At 38.1% G+C, this 21,473-nt stretch overlaps 1 protein-coding gene across 3 annotated transcripts in view; it reads right to left on the bottom strand.

Annotated features, from left to right (window-relative positions):
- Nucleotides 1-21,473, bottom strand: part of Tex10 (testis expressed 10) — a 41,864-nt gene that overhangs the window by 10,342 nt on the left and 10,049 nt on the right. For all 3 annotated transcript variants that reach the window (XM_027403118.2, XM_027403119.2, XM_027403120.2), the window contains 7 exons: nt 20,188-20,300; nt 14,564-14,802; nt 13,752-13,887; nt 12,951-13,126; nt 11,114-11,291; nt 5,665-5,753; nt 4,727-4,860 (listed from right to left, as the gene is read on the bottom strand). In XM_027403118.2, the coding sequence (XP_027258919.1) occupies nt 4,727-4,860; nt 5,665-5,753; nt 11,114-11,291; nt 12,951-13,126; nt 13,752-13,887; nt 14,564-14,802; nt 20,188-20,300 (1,065 nt within the window). The remainder of the gene's footprint in view (nt 1-4,726; nt 4,861-5,664; nt 5,754-11,113; nt 11,292-12,950; nt 13,127-13,751; nt 13,888-14,563; nt 14,803-20,187; nt 20,301-21,473) is intronic.

The raw sequence follows: 21,473 nt of genomic DNA, 5'->3' as shown, positions 1-21,473 counted from the left end.
CTGTTTTGAAACCACCACCTACGCAAAAACAAACAAAAAAGTAGCTCCATCTTCCATTTAGTACTAAGCGTTGGCAAAAGCAAAGGTAACAAGATAAAGTTAATAAGACAAAGAACTGAGTCTCAACACCCAGAGAAGCTCTGAGATCCTAAGAAGCAGAATGTAGATATGAACAGGAACTCAGTGTTGAACTGAGGTCTACAGAAAATGGTGCCTCTCTCCTTAAGAATGAAAGAGAATATAATAGCTCTGACAGGAAACCCAGTTCTCATCTGTAAAAACTGACACCTGAAAGGAGTTTAAGAGAGAGAAAGAAACACTTGGGGGAGGGGAGGGGAGGGAGGGAGGCAAGCAAACAAGAAATAGATAAAACCATTAAATGGGGAACCAAATCAGAATTTCCAATTTCCTTCCTCAATAGATGCTGGAAGACTAGCACTCAACCAAATGGGTGAACCAAGTTACTAAGCTCAGTGGGAGAAGTGTGTATCTGCTTGTTTGCCATCAAGACACAAGCAGTCATTCCTATTTACCACAATGTGACACTGTCACTTCCAACAACAGAGTAACAAGGAACAGACTGGCAAGCTGAAGTAGAAAATTGAACAATAGAGAAATATTTTCAAATATTAGGCAATGTACAAAAAACTGTGATAAGTGGTTTGCTGAAGACACTCTATAGATTGGGTGCAGGGATACGTAACTGAAGAACAGTACAGCTTCCTTACAGAGCAGTGACAAAACAGGACTTTTAGAAACCTAAGGAACTAGATTTCCAAGCCAAACTTTCCAGAGTTGCAGCTGGATACTAAGCACCATGTACATGTATGTATGTGCACACCCATTGGCCAGGCAGAAAGGAAACAGAAGCTACAAAAGCAACAAATGGCCAGACCACAGAGATGGCTAGAATGCAAGGCAGCTGAAAAGACAGAAATGAACCAGTGTGGCTTAATTAGCCCTAAAACAAAAGCTGGCTGTGTTTCTGTCAAGAGCTAGATAGTGACTACTTTTAAGATTTGCAGGCCACATACAGACTCTGTTACATACTCTTTTGTTTTAAAGACTCTTAAAAGGGGCAGGTTTGATGATACATGCTTTCAATCCCAGAAGCAGAGGCAGACAGATCTCCAAGTTAGATGCCAGCCTGGTCTACAGAGAGAAGAACAAACAATAGCCAGGACTAACAAAGAGAAACCTGGTAGGGGGTGAGAGGGGCTAATAAAAGAATGTTAAACTCAAAACCTTAGGTCAAGAACGGTACAAAATACTAGACCAACTAGGACTAAATTAGAGGCTGTAGGTTACTTAATGAAGGATATACCCTGTAAGGGATCTATATCAACTGAGGTAGAAACCCAGATGGCCCTCTCCAAAAAACCAAGCAACTCAGAAGGAAGATTTACCTACCATTCAACAGGAGAACATGCCCAGTGTTCAGTATCTATTCAAAAAACATGTCAAGAAGCATAAAGGATAGAACACATAACCACGACATAAACAATCCACAGAGATGGGCCAGAATTAAAAAGAATTTCCAAATAACTTACAAATATGTTCACAAAGTCAAAGAAAAGTGAAAATAAGAAACAGATTATAGCTAAAACAATTCTCAACATAAAAATGTTAGATCAATTTTAAAATGCATTATCAGGATACAGAAGCAGATGATTATGAAAAAGATTAATGAATCACAAGACACAAATATTTTATAAGACAGAGGGGAAAAAATGAGCAATCACCAAGAAGGTAGCCCTGAGAAGTCTAATCCCAGATGCAGAAGTGACTAAAACTTTTGGAAGGAATAATGGCTGCCAGGTTTCCTCAACAAAAAAATCTCTAAACCATTAAACAATCACCAAACACGAAGCCAAGAAAAACAAACATTACCAAAGCATAAGATAAATCTACTAAAACTAGTGATTTAAAAAAAAAAGGGGGGAGGGGGGCTGGAGACATAGTTCAGGGGCTAAGAGCATTTGCTGCTCTTCCAGAGGACCCAGGATCAACTCTCAGTACTTACAAGGCAGCTCACAACCATCTCTAACTGCAATTCTAGGGGAATCCAATGCCCTCTTCTGGGCTCCAAGGGCACCAAACATGCATGCTGTACACAGACATGCATGTAACCAAAATTCCCATACACATACAAAATAATTTTTAAAAATATTATTTGAAATGTAGAAAAGGAGAGAAGCAGAATACAACATATACATAGAAAAAGAAGGCATATAATTATCTTTTAAACCACTATGCCAAAGGAAAGATAAAATGCTAAAAATATGATAAATAATAAGTCAGGCAAGAGGAAGGCCAGAGAGATGGCTCAATGGCTAAGAGAATTGGTCACACTTCCAGAGAACTACCATTAAATTCTCAGCACCCAAATAGTGGCTTACAACTGTCAATAACTCCAGTTCCAGGGGATCTGACATCGTCTTTGGCCTCCAGACACCAGACACCAGATATCCAAGTGGTTTACAGAATACATACAAGCAAAGCACGCACATATATAAAATAGTCAAAAACAAAATATTGTATGGCAATAAAAACTGAAGTATTCAACACAAGGAAATTACCAAAAAGTTCAATAACATGTAAAACTAAAGAGTTGGTAGCTAGATATACTTAGTTATGTCAAACTATAAAGAAACAGCCAGGCAGTGGAAGCAAACAGATCTCTGTGAGTTCTAGGCCAGCCTGTCTACAGAGTGAGTTCCAGGATAGCCAGGACTGTTACACAGAGAAACCCTGTCACAAAAAACCAAAAAAGAAGATACATGATAAAATTTAGATTATGCTGCTATAAAAGGAAAAGATACATAAATATATAAAATTCTGTAATTGTTACACTTCTTAAATATGTTGTATCATCATTTTCAGTGTTTATCCATGAAAAATAAATACATTCTTTGACAACTGGGTACAATGTGCTTAACTGGCTGAAGACCTGGGTTGCAACCAACCCTAGCTACTCAACAACAACAAAAACCTTTTGCAACTAACTATTCATCATCTTAAAACTGATAAATTAAAACAACATTAATGTTAAAAGTTTACTGGACTTTTGGAAAAAAGGACCCTCCATTGAGAAAGCTACTCTGTCCAGACTTTTCTTCCTTTGGGATCTTTCCCTGTTAATTGCTGTACAAAGCACTATAAAGTCAGGAAGACTGGTCACAAAGACACTACGTGAAAAATACAAGATCCAGACCTAGGTATAGTGTTATTTTTAGAAAAGGAAACAAAAGGCACACGTGCAGGACGGGGGACGGATAAGGCTGGCTAGAAGGAATGAAGACTCTTCCCCATGCACCATCTGTCCTTCTGAATTTTATTTTGTAAATACTATTCCCCAAAAGACAACTACTATTCCCAAACAGATTCAGCGGAAAAACCTCAATTCCACCTGGCAGGTAACACTAACCCAAAGCAACTAAGGAATCCTAATCTACTGCTAACTTATTCATATGAATTAGAAAAATAAAAATTGCATACTTAAAATACTAAAATTATGTATACTTTAAATACATTCACATGAAGATGGAGTAAAAATACAATCAGGTTTATTAAAAAGGAATTGAGGATCTTTGCTTAAAAACGTCAAAAACTAAAATTATAACTCTTAATTTTCCACAATTTATGCCTTAACATTTCAAAGACAGTAACCTTAAAACTTAGTCAATGGCTGTGCCAAATGGTCATCTCAGAAATAGGTGATCATACTTTCTTGAAAGCTGCACTGTGGCTTTACAATGGTATGTTTTAACATATATCATACGCACACTCTCAGAAACTGGAGATGTGCATGAAATATCATTTAATTCAAAGCTTCCTGAAAACAAAGCCAAAAAGTTTGAATTGTCTAACTCACCAAACTAGGCACTGCCAAGCCTATGCCTGAAATCCTAGCCTACTAATCTCCATAAATAAAATACTTTTCCAAAATGTCAAATAATGATCTAAATACACCAGAAGCATCCTTAAAATGACAATTACCAATAAAAATTGTTAGCAAACCCGGTTCTTAAATATAGTTTTTAGGCCTTAGAAACCACAAACTAAGAGAGGTTTCTTAGCTCTTGTTATCTCTTATGAAGTAAATCTCAGCTGTTAAATAGATTAGTTGCCCTATTACTTTTCACTATTTCATTATTCCTTTTTACTTTTTTAAAAACCCAGTATTTATGCAGAATTCAAAATAAAGCACAGCACAAGACACTGTGAGTCAAAGAGGCTAAATTTCACAGGTATAAACTATGACCTTAGCCTTCTGACCAATGTCAAATAAGGTCAAGACAGAAGTAGTTTAAATATCTACAAAATGCATAACTCTAGCCTTTTGGAGAAGGACATGAACAGAATTCAGCATAGAGTGAAGTGAAAACAACAGTTTAATAAAACCAGATGGTATTAAAAAAACAGAAGAGTTGGCTTGTAATTTGAACTTATAGATGGCCCTAGTAAAGAATACTAATAGATCAAGGCCTAAAAACTGGATGTTACAGAAAATAAAAAGGTGAGTGTCCCAGCCAGACACCTGTTGGATCATTAAAATTATCACCAACAGAAAACACAGTCTTCCAAGACACAAGGACCACTCTCTACTCTGTTATACTCTGTTTCTCTGTGCAGCATGTCACACACCACACTCAGTACACAGCAAGCACTGGTGACTCAAGCAGGACTATAGGAATGAACGGTTTATTTTTGGATGCGTTATTACCTCTGTTATATCCCAATGGTGTAAAAACTGATCCAAGTCTGTAAGGTAGAGAAGCACGGGGGAAAGTGATGTCTGGATGACATGAGGAACTCCTCGAAGGTTTTGAAGCCAGGCCAACTCCTCTTTTGAAAACCCTAAATGTGGGTGACAAATAGAGCCAGCTGAAAAATAAATCACAGAGTAGTAATACACAACACTCATATAACAGCTCTTCTTTGTTACTCTGTTGTATTTCTGCATCTTACAGTGTCTTAAGGAATTTAATCTTAGAAACAGAAACCACATTAAATACAAATGCAAAGGATGTGATCTGACCCAATGTATAGCACAGGAAAAACAAAACTTAGCACTTCTACTGGGAGCCTTAGTACACTTGAATTTTTAAAAAAAGGGACAAGGGCATAGTCATTCCAATTAACAATGGGTTTTAACAAACAAAATGAATGAAGCACGGTGTCACACACCTTTTAATCCTAGCATTCTGGAGGCAGGGGCAGCAAATCTCTGAGTTCAAAGTCAAACAAGGTTTCTTAGGGAAGCCGTCTCAAAAAAGATAAAGCAAATGCACAAAAATGAAAGAGCAACAATATGCTTCATTCCAAATACAGTAAACACTCTATGTTCAAATGTTTTTCAATTACTTACTAAGTCTTTTATGTGGGGAGAAAAGAATGGAATGGGGAGGTGGGTTCATCCCCAAACTCTGGGAACATGGATTGCCTTACCCAACATAATTCTGATGTCCTTCTTGGCTCTACTACACACACAAAAAACCTACCAATGACCCTCAGAATGATCAGACTGCCGCAAACACTGCCCAACAAGCTAACTGCTTTCATGTTCACACCACCATACTCCATGAGCACAGTCTAAGGAGGCTAGTGTGACAGTCACATAGCAACGTGTTCTCTTTTAACTTGGCATGTTAATATGGCTACCTGTAAGTGTGGAAAATAAGAAGCTGAGATAGTCCACATCAGTCATTAAGTAGTCATTAATTGAATGGTTCCATCCAGAAAAGGACGATCTATAAGAAATAAAACAACTATTACCAATTTGTCCTTATTTGTTTTAAGAGTGGGGAGGGGGACTGGAGTTTTTTTTAAGAGAGGGGAGGGGCCTCAGCAGTTAAAAGCACTGGCCATTCTTCCATTGGAACTGGATTCAATCCCCAGCACCCACATGGCAGCTCACAGCTGTCTGTAATTCCAGTCCCTTGGACTCCAACACCCTCATACAGCTATATATGCAGACAAAATACGAATACACATGAAATTAAAAATAAACAAATAAAACATTAAAGGGAGGGGACTCCAGAGACTAAACCCGGACAATCCAAGTACCCTAACACTGAGCCATAATCCCAATTCTGCATTTTCTTTTATTGAAAACAAATCTAGGCTGGCAGGATTATTCAGTGTAAAAGCACCTGCTACTAAACATTATGGTTAAATTCAATCCCTGGACCCATATGGTAACAAAGAACTGACTTCTGCAGATTGTCTTCTGACCTTCACATGTACATACACACACACACACACACACACACACACACACACACACACACACCACCACCCACCACCCACCCACCCCCCCCCACCCCTCTACCTTAAATAAATAAAATTTTAGAAAACATATCCAATTGCAAGTTGGGTAAAACCCATAGTTTCATAGTATATATACTGTTTTAACTTCATTTATAAGGACCCTAGCATTACAATTATGAAAGTTAGAGGTGTAAATATTTATAGTTACATTTCATTAAAAAGTATAACTGGCCCACATATATGATGCAGCAAAACTTCTACAACATTTCAAAATTAGACCCAAAGAGCCAAGGAAGTTTTTGTTTGTTTTTTATGTCAGTGGTAGGTTTTTTGTTGTTGTTGTTTTTCAAGACAGGGTTTCTCTATGTAGCTTTGTAGACCAGGCAGGCCTCAAACTCAGAGATCCACCTCTGCCTCCCAAGTGTTAGAATTAAAGGTGTGTGCCACCACAGGCCAGTGTTAGTTTTTTATTTATATAAAAGTCTTACCAGCCAGACAGTGATGGTGCATGCCTTGAATCCCAGCACTCAGGAAGCAGAAGTAAATGCATCTATGTGACTCTGAGGGCAGCCTGGTCTACAGAGTTAATGCCAGGACAGGTTCTAAAGCTACACAGAAAACCCCTGTCTCGAAAAATAAAACCAAGGTCTTACCCTTAGCAAGTAAGTTTAATGAAATCTCAGCTTCACAGCTAACTATATTTATATTTATATTTATATTTATATATCAATCAATCACTGGGCTTTAAAAAGTTTATCATTAAAGCCATGATATACTGTATTCTGGTGTACTCTCACAAAAGCACAGTAGAGCAGAGAATTTCAAAGAAAGTCTAAATGAGGGGCTGGAGAGATGGCTCAGAGGTTAAGAGCACCGGCTGCTCTTCCAGAGGTCCTGAGTTCAATTCCCAGCAACCACATGGTGGCTCACAACCATCCGTTATGAGATCTGGTGCCCTCTTCTGGTGTGCAGATATACATGGAAGCAGAATGTTGTATATATATTAAATAAATAAAATCTTAAAAATCTTAAAAAAAAAAAAAAAAGTCTAAATGAACTGAGCCTGGTGGCACAAACCTATAAACCCAGTACTTGTGAGGTAGAGGCAGGAAGATCAGAAGTTCAAGGTCACCCTTAGCTACACAAGGAGTTTGAGACCAGCCTGAGTTACATGAGATCCTATCTCAAAAGACCCAAAACAAGATAAAAAGAGACAAAAGCTAACTGTAAGGCAGCTTTAAATGAGAAATACTTGTTTCCTATTGTAGGACAAGTTACTGGCTATTCTCTGAAAAGCACTCAAAGCACGGCTTCCTTAGGAAAAGTGTGAATGCCAAACAGACATGCAGCAAGACACAATGATCAGACCTAAGAGATTTTATCAGACAAATGAGTAAAAGCCAGACAAATTAGGCTTTTCTAATTTACCTATATGCCTACTACGTACCCCCCCCCATGTTTTTAAACTACTATAAGTGCATTTTGCCAGGTATGGTGGTGTATAACTCAAATTCCAACATTGCACAGATTGGAGGGGGGAAAACCATGACAAACAAACAAAAAACACTACATTTTTATTTACTAATAGTCTTAAATATGAGGAGGGACACTAAATAACCAAGCATTCTTGTGTGTCATTCCAAGCTGTATGCAGACATCTATGGAGGGATATCACAGGAACTCGACATAAAGGATAGAAAAAGAAATGAGATGACAGAAAAACATCCTCTTTCACCCAGTGAATACAGAAAGCAACTGCGCCACCCAGTGGCTAGAAGTAGAAAGCACACTTAAAGTTTGACTTAGAACAAATGGCAAGCAGCATACTCAAAGCCTACTGAGGAGCAGTAACACTAATTATGCAAAAGGAAAAGAGGCAAACCAAATTTGGTCCTGGAAAAATGCACCACATGCACCCTCAAGAAAACACAAGACAAAGTTTCTTAGTCCAATTTCTCTCTGTTCAACATTTTCCTTATATTTAATAAAAAAATTGTCTATAATTATATTGTCCAACCTAGCTATCATGGGCAGAAATGCAAATGAGAAAGGCCATAGACATAACATTAGAACTTGACAATAAACACAGTATCACTTTGGTTTTAGAAATAGCATGACATATTGCTTATCAATTGTCACAAAGAATTTGCCACATGGCACATCTATTCAGGATCGAGTTGTTTTCCAACCACTGTTTTATACCACAGAATGGTATTGGTGGGGGGTAGTTGTCAAATCGTAAGAAACTATAAATGGGTAGTAAAAAGGTAGGAGCAGTAATTCTAAGTACCCTCATTAAAAGCTGAGAAGAAATCAACATGAACAATGTCTAGCTGATGGGGTTTTCACATAGGGAATAACCTAATTCTAACAAAAACAACTGGGCATCAAAGCTACAAAACTTGAATTTAATCAAAGAAATATCTCTGGAAAAATAATCTCTGGAAAAATAATGCAACAGCACCCAGCATATATGGGATTAAGAAGTAAGACTTTTATACTAGTATAGGATAGAATAAAAAAGTTGGCTGGTATACAATCATGGTTTAGCAGAAGAGGATAGGTACTGCAGAAGAAAAAAAAAGAAGCAAAACTGAAGTACTTAAAAATATGTCTGAAGGAAGCAAACAGACTAAAAGCAAAATGGATGGAACCCAGGGCCCAAGCATACACTCCAACACTGAGCTCCAGCCCCAGTCTCAATCTGCTTTTAATGATTATGAACCCCCACTGTCAGTACTGCAGACTAACCCAATTTTCCAACTATCAATACAAATCTCCAGAGGAAAGTTAAACAAAGCGAGACTACAGAGCCCATTCTTGACAAAAACTAATAAATCATAGAGAACCATAACTGATATTCAAAAGCATCAAATGTAGTTTCCAGAGACTCAATTTCAGTAAGTATTCAAAAGCTAGTCTTAACTGAATCTTAGACACTGTAGCTAAGGTACAGAGTGCCCTCCAATGGAAACCAGTAAGTAAAACACTTCTGGTTACAGATAAGTAGTAGCATTAAAAAGAAAAAAATCTCAAAGGCCTAACATTTACCTGTCAAAAAACCAAAAACTAAATGAACAAACAAAAGAATCAACTGATGATTCAAACAGTAAATGGAGGGTATTTTCAAGATGGTGGTATGATTTTTTTTTTAAAGCCTACAAAGCCACTATATAGAGCAAGGTATTCCAATTCCTCCAAACACTATAAACACATGAGCTGAAGATGTGGTAGAAGAGCGCTTGCCTAGCGTGTGCATAAAAATGAATTAAAGACAGTATCACATGATCTACCCAGTCATTCTCTAGGTAGAGTCAAGGAAATTGAAAGCAAGGTCTCGAAGAGATACACTAATATTCATAAAGCATTATTCACAGTAGCCAAATAGCAGAGACAATGATACCCATCAACAGATAAACTAAAAATAAACACAGTATACACCTGATGGACTACCACATGGTCTCAATAAAGGAACAAAATTCTCATACATGTTATAATATGATGAACCTTGAGGACAAAGTGAAAAAAATCCAGACTCAAAGAGAAAAATGATCTCATTAATAGGAGGCATCTAGGACAGCCCAAAGTAATAAAGGTAAAAAGAGGTAACCATGAAGTAAAAGGAAGAGGGAACAGTTTGAATCCCCTAGAACAAACATAACTGTTAAATGAGCATGGTGATTCACCTGTAATTCCAGCACAGGCAAAGGCAGGGTATCCCCAGGGGAAGCGTGATCTAGTTCTGAATTTAACTGAGACCCTGTACTGATGCTTTGCAATCTAACAAATAAAACTTGCCTGAAGATTAGAGTGCAGAGCTAAGCCACTAGTTAGAGGACATAAGTAGTGGCCATAACCTTTAATCTCAGCACTAGGGAGACAGAGGCAGATGGACCTCTGTGAGTTCAAGGCCACTCTGGGCTACATGAGAGTAAATCAGTCTAAAAGAGAAACAGAGCTCACACCTTTGATTCCAGCACTTGGGATCATAGGCCTTTAATTCCGGCACTAGAGAGGAATACAAGGCAGGAGCTCAGTGTAGTCTCTGGGCAGTCTGAGGTTTGGTGGATAGCAGTGCAGTCTGGAGATGCAACCTGAAGACAGGACTGCCCTTTTAGTCTGAGGTAGAGGTAAGAGCTAGTGGCTGGTTTTAACCCTAATATTTGTCTCTGGGGTTTTATTATTTGTGCTTCAAGACCCTACCTCAATAATAAGGTGGAAGAGCAATCGAAGTTGATTCCTAACACCAACCCCCAGACCCCACATGCAATCGGATATCCTTCCAGGGAAAATACACATACGTACGTACGTACATACATACATACATACAAACACACACACACAGATCAATCACACACACACATACATTACACTGTCACGTGCTATTACTCCAAAGATCTAAGCTCGATAAAAAAAGGCCCACATCACAACACATAACCACTTGAGATTTTAAGTATAGGATTCTTACCTACATGCTTTTAACTACTTAACTACAACCTCTACCCCAAACTACGGATATATATCACAAAACAAGCTTGTATCAGCCTTATATCAACAAACTGCAGCAAATTATATTTGCAAAGTTCTAACTGCCCCATTAAAAGTAAACGAAGGCTGGGCAGTGGGGTGCAGGTCTTTAATCCCAGCACTAGGGAGCAGAGGAGCTACATGAGTTCAAGGCCAGCATGGTCTATATTATGAGTTCCAAGACAGACAGGACTATGTAGAAAGATCCTATTCTCAAAAAAACTAAACAAAAGAAGCTTTCTATATTTCCATTCCATAACAGATGAGAGGGAAAGATGACACATTTAAAATATAGCTCACTTCACAGTGATACCTCATGTATAGTATCCCAATAAGTGTGGCAGCCAAACTTGAACCAAGTCTCCCCATAATGCAGCACCGACTTAACCGAGAAAGCAAATCAGCAGGCAGAGTGGGTAGAAAATACAAAAGCTGAACCAAGCGTTGCTGAGACTCTGCAGGAAGAACCACCACAGCACCTTCTTGTGGATCTAGTGGGTCAGGTAAATAAGAAAGTCAACTTAAAAGATACACAAACCACAGATTAAATTTTTAAAGCAGCTTGATGACCTCCAATGAATTCAAGGCTGACAAATTATGTTCAACTTCAATTTTAACAATTATATACCAAAGCTTTTATCATGTATGGTTTACTAAGTTATGTTTAAGTAAAATACTGAACATAATCATTTTAGTCTTACATGATACTATTAAGTTTACAACATCCAACACATAGAAAGAGATTTAAAAAGTAAAACAAAAATGTTGATGGTGATGAAAACGGGCTGGAGAGGGCTCAGAGGTGAAGAGCATGTTACTGCTCTTCCAGAGGACCAGATCAGATGGCTCACAATTGCCTGTAACTGCAGCTCCAGGGAGATCTGACACCGCTGGCCTCCAAGAGCACTGTACTCACATGCATAAATCCATACACAGACACATAATGATAGGCAAGTCTATAGACAGAATATAAATTAATTGGTGTCAGGAGCTGAGTAAAGAAAGACTACGAGATGACTAATGAAAACAGGGTTTCTGCGGGGAGCAATGAAAACATCCTAGAATTATGTAATAGTAATAATGGTACCACCTTAGAAATGCATTTAAGAATCACTGAATTATACAACATCATAAAATGACAAAATTTACAGCATGTGATTTATAGCTCAATAAATGTAAGCTTTATATACTTTATAAATACATATGCCAATAAGCTTTTATTAGTATTTCTCCTCAAAATACTAAGTAGAAGTCAGATTTAGAAATGTAGAATATTGGAGTCATCTAAGATACTCATGATTAAATAACACAAGAACCATCTTGCCATCAAAGCATCAAAAGAATTTTCAAAGTACCTTATCAGTTAAATTTATGAATAGTTTTAAAGATAGCTTGCACTTCATTGTGAGATCCTGTCCCAAACATGCCTTCCAAAACAACAAAAACAGGTAGAGACAATACAAAAGGTAAAAATTATTCTAATAAAATGAATCTGTCATGATATTTTGTTTATGATCTAACAAATAAAGCTTGCCTGAAGATTAGAGTGCAAAGCTAGCCCCATTAGTTAGCCATAGAGGCCAGGCAGTGGTGGCACACACCTTTCATCCCAGCACTTGGGAGACAGAAGCAGATGATCTCTGAGTTCAAGGTCACTCTGGGATACACAAGATTGAATCTGACTAAAAGAGAAACAGAACTCACAAAAAAGTGATTCCAGCACTTAGGATCACACACTTTTAATGCCAACCAGCACTAGGGAGATGGAGATAGGAGTGATATGGCTGGGCAGAGAGAGGAATGTAAGGTGGGAGGAGACAGGAGATGCAGTCTGAGGAACAGTGCAGTCTAAGCAGTCTGAGGATGCAGTCTGAGGACAGGATCACCCCTTTGATCTGAGCATTAGTAGAGGTGAGAACTCTCTAGTGGCTGGCTGCTTTGCTTCCCTGATCTTCAGCATTAACCCCAATATCTGACTCTTGAGGTTTTACAATTAGAATTTGTGCTACATGAATTTATTGTTTAGTATTTTGTTTGAGCAATTTAACCAAATGCAAACCAAAAGAAAGGCAAATCAAAAGAACTCCCTTTCAACATTCCTTTTCCTTGTTAAAATAGATCAAGGCTGACCTCCACCACTAACAACTCACCATAAATTCGCAGAGCAGCAGCTTGTAAGCTTTTCAGTAAGTCCTTATTTGCTTGTGCTGCAGCAGTATGAATGATGTCAATCAGCTGTGTGGACAGCTCAGGGTTTCGGGAACCAAGGTGAGAAAGCTGCAATGGAAGGCCAGCCAGCCAGCGGGATAGCACTCTGCTCCGGTATCTTAGGAAGCCAAGAAAGAACAGGACAAAATGTTAATTTACAAACATGAGAGATATTACTTAAACCAAGACCAATCTTTTTTTCTAATGTAACAAATAAAGCTGGGCTGTGGTGGCGCTCCAGCACTCGGGAGGCAGAGGCAGGTGAATATCTGACAGTTCAAGACCAGCCTGATCTACAAGAGTTAAGTTCCAGGACAGCCTCCAAAGCCACAGAGAAACCCTGTCTCGAAAAAACAAAAACAAAAACAAAAACAAAAAACAAAAAAGAAAAGAAAACAAATACCACATTTTCTTATTTAAGCATCTGAAAGCAGGTAGGATGCTGGCTTCTGTAGCAGTGGCAATTTTGCCCACTAAATCAAGAAATGGTATAATTTCTAAATAAAAAGGGATACCAGTGAAATCTATGTGAGTTGTTTATCCTGTGTTAGATACCATACAATAAATGAAACAAACCATACAAAATGACTTCAGTCTTACATTACCTTAGTCTGCTTAGATACTGGGTACAGTTTTCCAGCACTATGAAGAATTCTTGTTGGTAAAATTTTATATCATTTCTTTCTTTCTTTAAAGACTTAATCAAATCAGCAAGAGATTCAGGGAAAAGATAAAATCTTTACCTCAATCTGTAAGACCTCAGCTCTTCTTTCTGATAGATTTTACTGAAAAATTTGATTAACAAAGTCCTAACTGGAAGAAGCAGGCCCCTCTGTTGATATAGCGTATACACTGCCTTAATGAGAATCTCTGTGGCCTCTGAAAACAGAAAGAAAACAACTGCATATGAATAGATGCTCCCGCACACAGGACTTCTACTTTGTTCCTGGGCAAAGCTGTCTTAGGCACAAACTGATGATTATCATATATAGCAGCAGTGTGACATCCTAAAGTCAAAGCAACCACAGATTACATATCACTTTTCTTAGAAACAAACCTAGGATGACAAAAACCAAGGTCCTGGAAAGGTAAATAAGATGGAAACCAAATAGGAAAGCTTTGATTTGAATGGTGAAAAAACTAGTAACTCACTTCAAAAAACTAACAATTTCAAGCTAGATAAGAGGCATAAGCATATCCAGGAGGATAGTCATCTTTACCAGTTTGCTTCAAAATGGCCCCAGCCCAAGAAAAAAGCACTTTAAGCTACAGTCCCAGTGCTCAAGCACACTGCTTAATAAATACTTAGGCTTTGTGCCAGGGAGTGGTGGCACATGCCTTTAATCCCAGCACTTGGAAGGCTGAGGCAGGCAGATCTCTATGAGTTCAAAACTAACCTGGTCTACAAGAGCTAGTTCCAGGACAGGCTCCAAAATTACACAAGGAAACCCTGTCTCAAAAAACCAAACAAAAACTTAGCCTAGCAATGGCTTGAATGGAGTGATGGCAATCACCATTTATGCCAGACCCAGAGATCCTCTCCTGTGCCACCTACCTCTGTTTGGTTGCATTTGTATTAGTCTCCATGAGACTCCAAGCAATCTGTTCAACTGTTTACTGTTCAGCCTAGCGCCACCTTTAAGGGTCTCCGTCACAAATTTCCTTATGGTTTCTATCCAACTGGAGTCATTCTGCAAAGTTGAAGCATTCGCCAGCGAGACCATGATATCAGACAGCGTTAGATTCAGTAAAAGATGATCTACATTATTGGAGAGAACCGTGCAATGCTTGATGCTAAAAACAAAACACATACACACACAGATCTATAAACCACACCTGCTTGAGAACACTTAAAATAGTCCTAACAATGGATAAAAGGGCTCTTTTTTATCTCACAGAAGTTACAATTTCCAAGACACAGTACAAGGCAACTTTAGGCCGTGATCTCTAAATAAAACCATCCTATGGAATCAAGGTTATATTTAAAAAAAAAAAGAAGAAGAAGAAGAAGAAGAAGAAGAAGAAGAAGAAGAAGAAGAAGAAGAAGAAGAAGAAGAAGAAGAAGAAGAAGAAGAAGAAGAAAGAAGCAGCAGCAGCAGCAGCAGCAGCAGCCTTTAGAGCATTTCTATGCCTCTGGTCATTACTGAGTTACTATTATGAGAAGGGCAAATGGTGATGCCTAATTTTGCACTGGAATGCTAGACTTTCTACAATGCTTGGTAAGACCTAAAAATCCTAACTCACTTCAAGATATTTTTAGAGCAAGAACCTGTATTTGGTGGAACATAACAATAATAATACTGATTTTTACTTAATGTCAAACTAATCTGTTTTAAAAGAGCCACTAATTTCTCATCTTAATTTGCACGAAATAAGAAAACTGCTGGCATTTCACCTTTAATACCAATACTTGGGAGACAGATACTGCCCAATATCTTGAGTTCAAGGGCAGTGTAGTCTTTCTGAACCAGCCAGGGCTACACAGTGAGATCCTGCCTCAAAAAATAAAATAAAATAAAATAACAAATTGTAAAAAGAAAACTCATCCAGGTAAATAATCTCTGTGAGTTCAAGGCCAGCCTGGTCTACAGAGTGAGTTCCAGGACAGGCTCCAAAGCTACAGAGAAATCCTATCACAAAAAAACAAAACAAAAATTCAAAGATGAGTCAATAGTAGAGGCAATTCTGTTTAGAAAACATTAGCCATTATTATAACTATCTCAAAATAATCTACATAAAGAAAGGAAAGGACAACCCTAGGTCAAGCTTGAGCAAGGACATATCCATACATACACAAGTAGAGAAATTAAGTCTGATGCTACTGAGCATCAAATGAAAGGCTGGCAATGACAAGCCTGGAAGGGGAAAATGGCACCAAATGATAATGAGTCAGTGGCTAAAGACATCAAAACAAATTCTGCAGGCAAAGAAGAAACATGGCTACTTCTTTTCTAAGGAAAACTGGGTGTTATAGACTATTATCAAAGAAAAGGCTGTATGGATACTTAAGCAACTTAGGTGAGCAATGCCAAGGACGACAGAAGAGCTGATGTTGAACAGATTAGGAAGGCATTTAGGAAAACTAAAAGTATCTGGATTTGAAATTTGTTCTAACATATATATGTATATGAGTTTGGAGACTATGGAGGAGACATGAATTTAAGCACTGGTGACTTAACAAAGATGAAGAAAAACAGAGTCCCAGACTAAGGTGCTGAACTTAAACACATAAGCCCAGAGAGATGGTCAATGGACAATTCAAAACACAAGTCTGACACTGAAAGAAATCTCAGAGAGTTTAGAAAGCACCCATTGAAATACTCCCAAGGAAACTGAGGGAAAAAAGGTTTTACCTTCTATAACAAATTCTCTACTAAAACTGTGAAATTTCATTATTAGGAGAGAATGAAACCTGGAACACTTTCTATACATAAGTTTGTCTCTCACAGCCTAATTTACTATCTAGAACAATCATTCTCAAGTGTCCTAATACTGAGACCCTTTAACACAGTTCCTCATGTTGGTGCAGAACAACCATAAAATTGTTTTTGTTGCTATTTCATAACCGAAATTTTGCTACTGTTAATCTGTTTTCCAATGGTCTTAGGTGACCCCAATGAAAGGGCAATTCAACCAGTAAAGGAGTCTCGAACCACTGATCTAGAAGGTCTTAATGGATATCTATCTGCAATTTAAAAGTGTTCATTCTGTTCCTCCAGTTACTTACACAGAAAGTTTTAACCCTAAATATACGAGAGCTGGGCACGGTGGTATATACCTTCAATCCCACACCTAGGAGACAGAGGTAGAAGGATCTCTGATTTTAAAGCCTGCCTACAGAATGAGCTCCAATACAGCCAGAGAGAAACCCTTTCTCGAAAAAACCAGGGGGGTAGGGGAAAGGGGGAGACTAAATATACAAACCATCAATCCTATCATGAAGCCAAGTCTCTAGCAAAACTTCGGTTTCCAGTAAAGATGATTTAAGTAGTTAGAGCCAAATCTTGCTGATAACTTTAAAGTGGGGTGAAAGCTAGGTATGGTGGGCACTCACCTTTAATCTCAGCTAATTTTGAAAAAAGAAAAAGATCCTATAACAATGCTTTTAAATTATTAGAATTGTTCAAAACTGATTAAAGACATTTCAAAATTCACAATCAGCTAGATATGGTGGTGCATGCCTTCAATCACAGCATTGAAAGGCAGAGGCAGGCACACCTCTATGATTTGAGGCCAGTCTGGGTTTATATACAGTTCCAGGTCAGCCAAAGTCACATAGTGAGACCCTATCTCAAAAACATCTAAATTATGAGTTAACTCACAGATGACTTCTAACATAGCAGTGGGAACCAGGAGACTATAAAGTGTTATTGTGCACACGCATACAGAAACCTAGAATCTTACACTCTGCTGAAACCATTCATCAGAAATGGAGTAATGGGAGCTGAGGAGATGGTTCTGTGGTAAGAATATTTGCTGCGGAAGCATAAGAGTTTTATTCCAATCCCCAGAACCCATGTATAAATCCAAGTATGTAATGCAACTGCCTGTAACACCAACACTGTGATAACATGGAGACAGGGGGCCCACTGTGGCTTGCTGACCATCATCCTACCTCTGAATTCCTTTAGAGACATTATTGTGACCCTAAATGTCCGCTTGGGACCTTGGAATATGTTCATGGCTATATTTAAACTTAGATTTGGCAGATAATTTCATAAAAATGAACCAAGTGAACCTATGAATTTGAGGCGAATAAGGAAGAAAATCAGTAAAGTAGAGCATGACCTCTTAAACTGCCTCAGGATTGAAGACCTACCCACACACCCTGAAAAGTAGAGAAACAGTGCTTTTATTTAAAGGGGGCAGGGGGCGCCCCGCACTCAAAGATTAAGAGCACTAGCTACTCTTCCAGAGAACCTGGGTTCAATTCCCAGCACACACCCACATGGTGACTCACCACAACCTGTAACTCCAGACCCAGGGGATCTAACACCCTCTTCTGGCCTCTGTGGGCACTGCATGTACATGGTACACAGATAAATATGCAGGCAAAATAAACCATTCACATAAAAATAAATCAATGATTTTAAATGATCCCAAATGTAATGACAGAAACTTTAAAAAGAGCACAAAAAGCTAGAAAATTAAGCTTCAAATTCAAAGATGGAAGACACCCAAAATACCAATTTTTAATTGAAAGCACAAACTTAATCATTAGCAACAAATGTCCTTTGTTCTCTCCAAAGTTATAGGTTCACTTGGTTCATTCATATGAAATTATCTGCCAAATCTAAGTCTAAATATAGCCTTGGACATATTCCAAGATCCTAAGCAGACACTGAATACCATGAACACAGAATTCTGCATTGTTTTTCACTTGAACATATGTTAAAGTTTACTTTATAAAAAAGGTTAAAATAATAAACTATAAAAAAAAAAAAACTGCTCATTCCAGGCAAGACCACACAGGATAACATTACACAGAAAAGCAAGCAATTCAAAACTCATGAATTGAGGGCTGGAGAGACGTTCAGTGGTTAAGAACACTTGCTGTTCTAGCAGAGGCCACTGGATTTGATTTCCAGCACATGGCTGCTCACAACCCTCTGATCAGGAATCTGACAACCTCTTCAGACCACCATGGGTCTCGGGCTCCCTCCCCCCCCCTCTCTCTCCCCCTCCCTCTCTCTCTCTGGTCTTGGGCTCCCTCTCTCTCTCTCTCTCTCTCTCTCACACACACACACACACACACACTCCCACACACCTACTTACATGTAAGCAAAATACTCATATACATAAAATAAAAATAAACCTTTAAAAGTTATAAAATTTACAGAGCAACTGCCAGGATAGGCTCCAAAGCTACACAGAGAAATCCTGTCTCAAAAAAACGTTATAAAATTTGTTTATTTCTGAAACTTTCCATTTAGTGTTTCCAGATGCACATTAACTGAAATAATGAATAGACTACAGGTAAGAAGGACTTACTGGCTATCTAATAAATCTTTAGTAAGTAGCCTCTTACACTGTTTCAGGTGGAGGGGTATGTGCATAGCATTATGTATGTGTGTGGCGTGCGCATATCTGCAGGTACCCATACAAATGTGCACACAGAGGCCCAAAGACAACATCAAGTGTCTTTCCTTAATGGCGCTCCAGTGTTTGGCTTTTGTTTTTCATTTGCTTATATTGTGGCTGTGTGTGGACAGACAGGTGCCACACTTGCAGAGATCAGAGGACAACTTGGAGGAGCCTCATCTCACCTACCATTTACATCCCAGGAATCTAAGGCAGGCAAGTGCTTTTACCCACTGAACCACCTCTGTCTGACCCCTAATACCTTCCTTTTTGAGGCAAAATCTTCCACTGAACCTAAAATTTCATGGAATCAGCTCCAACTAGACCATGATGTACTTGTTTAGGATTACAGTCAAAGCATTAAGAAAGCAAAGAATATGCCCTACAATACTTTTTCTCTACTACAATACCCCATTTACAGTAAGAGGCAAGTACTTAGTGAATCCATAAAAAACTCATACAATCAATAATCTCATCAATTCTGAGCAAAGTCCTTGAACCCTGCTCACAGAGCTTCAGTGTTTCTCCACCTCTCTCTGCCTTGGATAGTTAAGAATGTTTCCACAGATCCTAAATTCCCTTCCAAGTGTTTGCTCATTTGGGGCAATTACAATTTCACTATTCCATCTTGTACTAACTTGTCAAGTTTTATTACATAACCTATTTTCACATCTGCTCTCATTTGAAGTAGACTTTAAATATTTTCTAGTCTTTATTTTTAAACTCCATCCTCTATTACCCTTTCTGATTTTCTTCAGAAGAATACTAGTTCATTATCAGTTTACTGATGTACATATGAGAACAGATGAATTCTAAGAAGTTATCAGCCTCAGCAATTTTTATTCAATTCTTATTTGTGTAATCTGACATTACCTATGGCAAAATCTATTCATAAAAACTTATAAAAACAAAGCAGATTGCTAGTCCTAAGGCTTAAAGTGGTTTGTTCAAGATAAGCCTTCCTTGGCTAGTTTTCATTTTCATAATGACTTAGATACAAATGCCTCACATATATAAAGTTGCAGATTATGTCTATCCTCTAATAGTTTTAGGACATAAAGCATTTTAAGCCCACACAGTAGAAAACAATTGCAATACCTTTTATTTGTCTCTTTCTTTCGTTGCTTTGTTATTTCTTTTAAGGCATATGGAAAATGGCTCATAAAATGATGTTTGAAATCAGTAAGGTAATTCTTTCGAAGCCATGACTCCTATTGAAATAAAGGTTAGAATTAGAAAATACACAAGACAAAATGTAAAGTAACTAAAACTTAGGCAGAAATTTGACAAACTATCAATGTCCCATCATAAGACTACTTCTGCCAATGCAGTAATACATAAATAAAATTTAAAATCAAACAGAGCATCTAATTTTTACTTACAAGCAAATGACTTTTAAGAAAAATTCCTAATTTTAACCATTAATTTAATATTTCTTAAGCATGTCTTCTACTTTATGCTCTCTATGTAAGACCATTCCCCAGAAACTGTTTCTACTTGCTCCTTCATTAAGTTACATTTTCAAATACTTTATCTTCAGAGTACTTCCTGAGCTCTGTGCTCCTCATTACATTATACTACACTGTCTTTATTCCTACTACTGACACTCCATCCTGTTTACCATCAACGCCATCAGAAGGTATGCACCATTAAAAAGCACCTAATCAATAATGCTTACACCTTTGTCTCCCAAGTTCAGAACAGCACAGTAATACTCAAATCTTCTGAAATAACAGAACTACTACTTATGTATGCTAATGCAGTAGTGATCTCTCACATGGAGCTATCAAGTATTTAATTATAGCCAGTGTTCGTCCACAAGCACCAAAAAAAAGTGGCCAGTATAACCGTGGAATTTTTCTTTTTTATGGTTTTTCAAGACAGAGTTTCTCTGTAGCTTTGGAGCCTGTCCTGGGATATATGTACTGTATAATATGTGCATGCTTATAGAGGGGCCAGAAGTCAATCTCAAGTGCTCCTCAGGAGCTATTTTTGTTTTTTGAAACAGGGTCTCTCATTGGACTGGAGCTCACCAAAAAGACTAGGGTGACTGGCTGGCAACCCCAGGAATCCACCTGTGCCTACTGCCCCAGTAATGGGATTTTAAGTACATATGTCACAATGCCCAGCGTTTACATAGGTGCCAACATACAAACTCAGATCACCATGACTGAGCAGCAAGCACTGTATCCATTGAGTTCTTTCTCCAGCACTGGAATTATTTTTAATACCAATTTTCACTACATAACCCAAGCTGGTCCTAGAACTTGAAATCTTCCTGCCTTCATCTCTTAAATTCTGGGTAAGATGGCTACTTTTTAAGTCAACTTAACACAAGCTGTAGTCATCTAAGAGGAAACGTCAATTTAAAAAATGCCTCCATA

This window comes from Cricetulus griseus, chromosome 2 (assembly GCF_003668045.3).
Source record: "Cricetulus griseus strain 17A/GY chromosome 2, alternate assembly CriGri-PICRH-1.0, whole genome shotgun sequence".
Taxonomy (NCBI): domain Eukaryota; kingdom Metazoa; phylum Chordata; class Mammalia; order Rodentia; family Cricetidae; genus Cricetulus; species Cricetulus griseus.
This window is presented reverse-complemented; position numbering and strand designations above follow the sequence as displayed.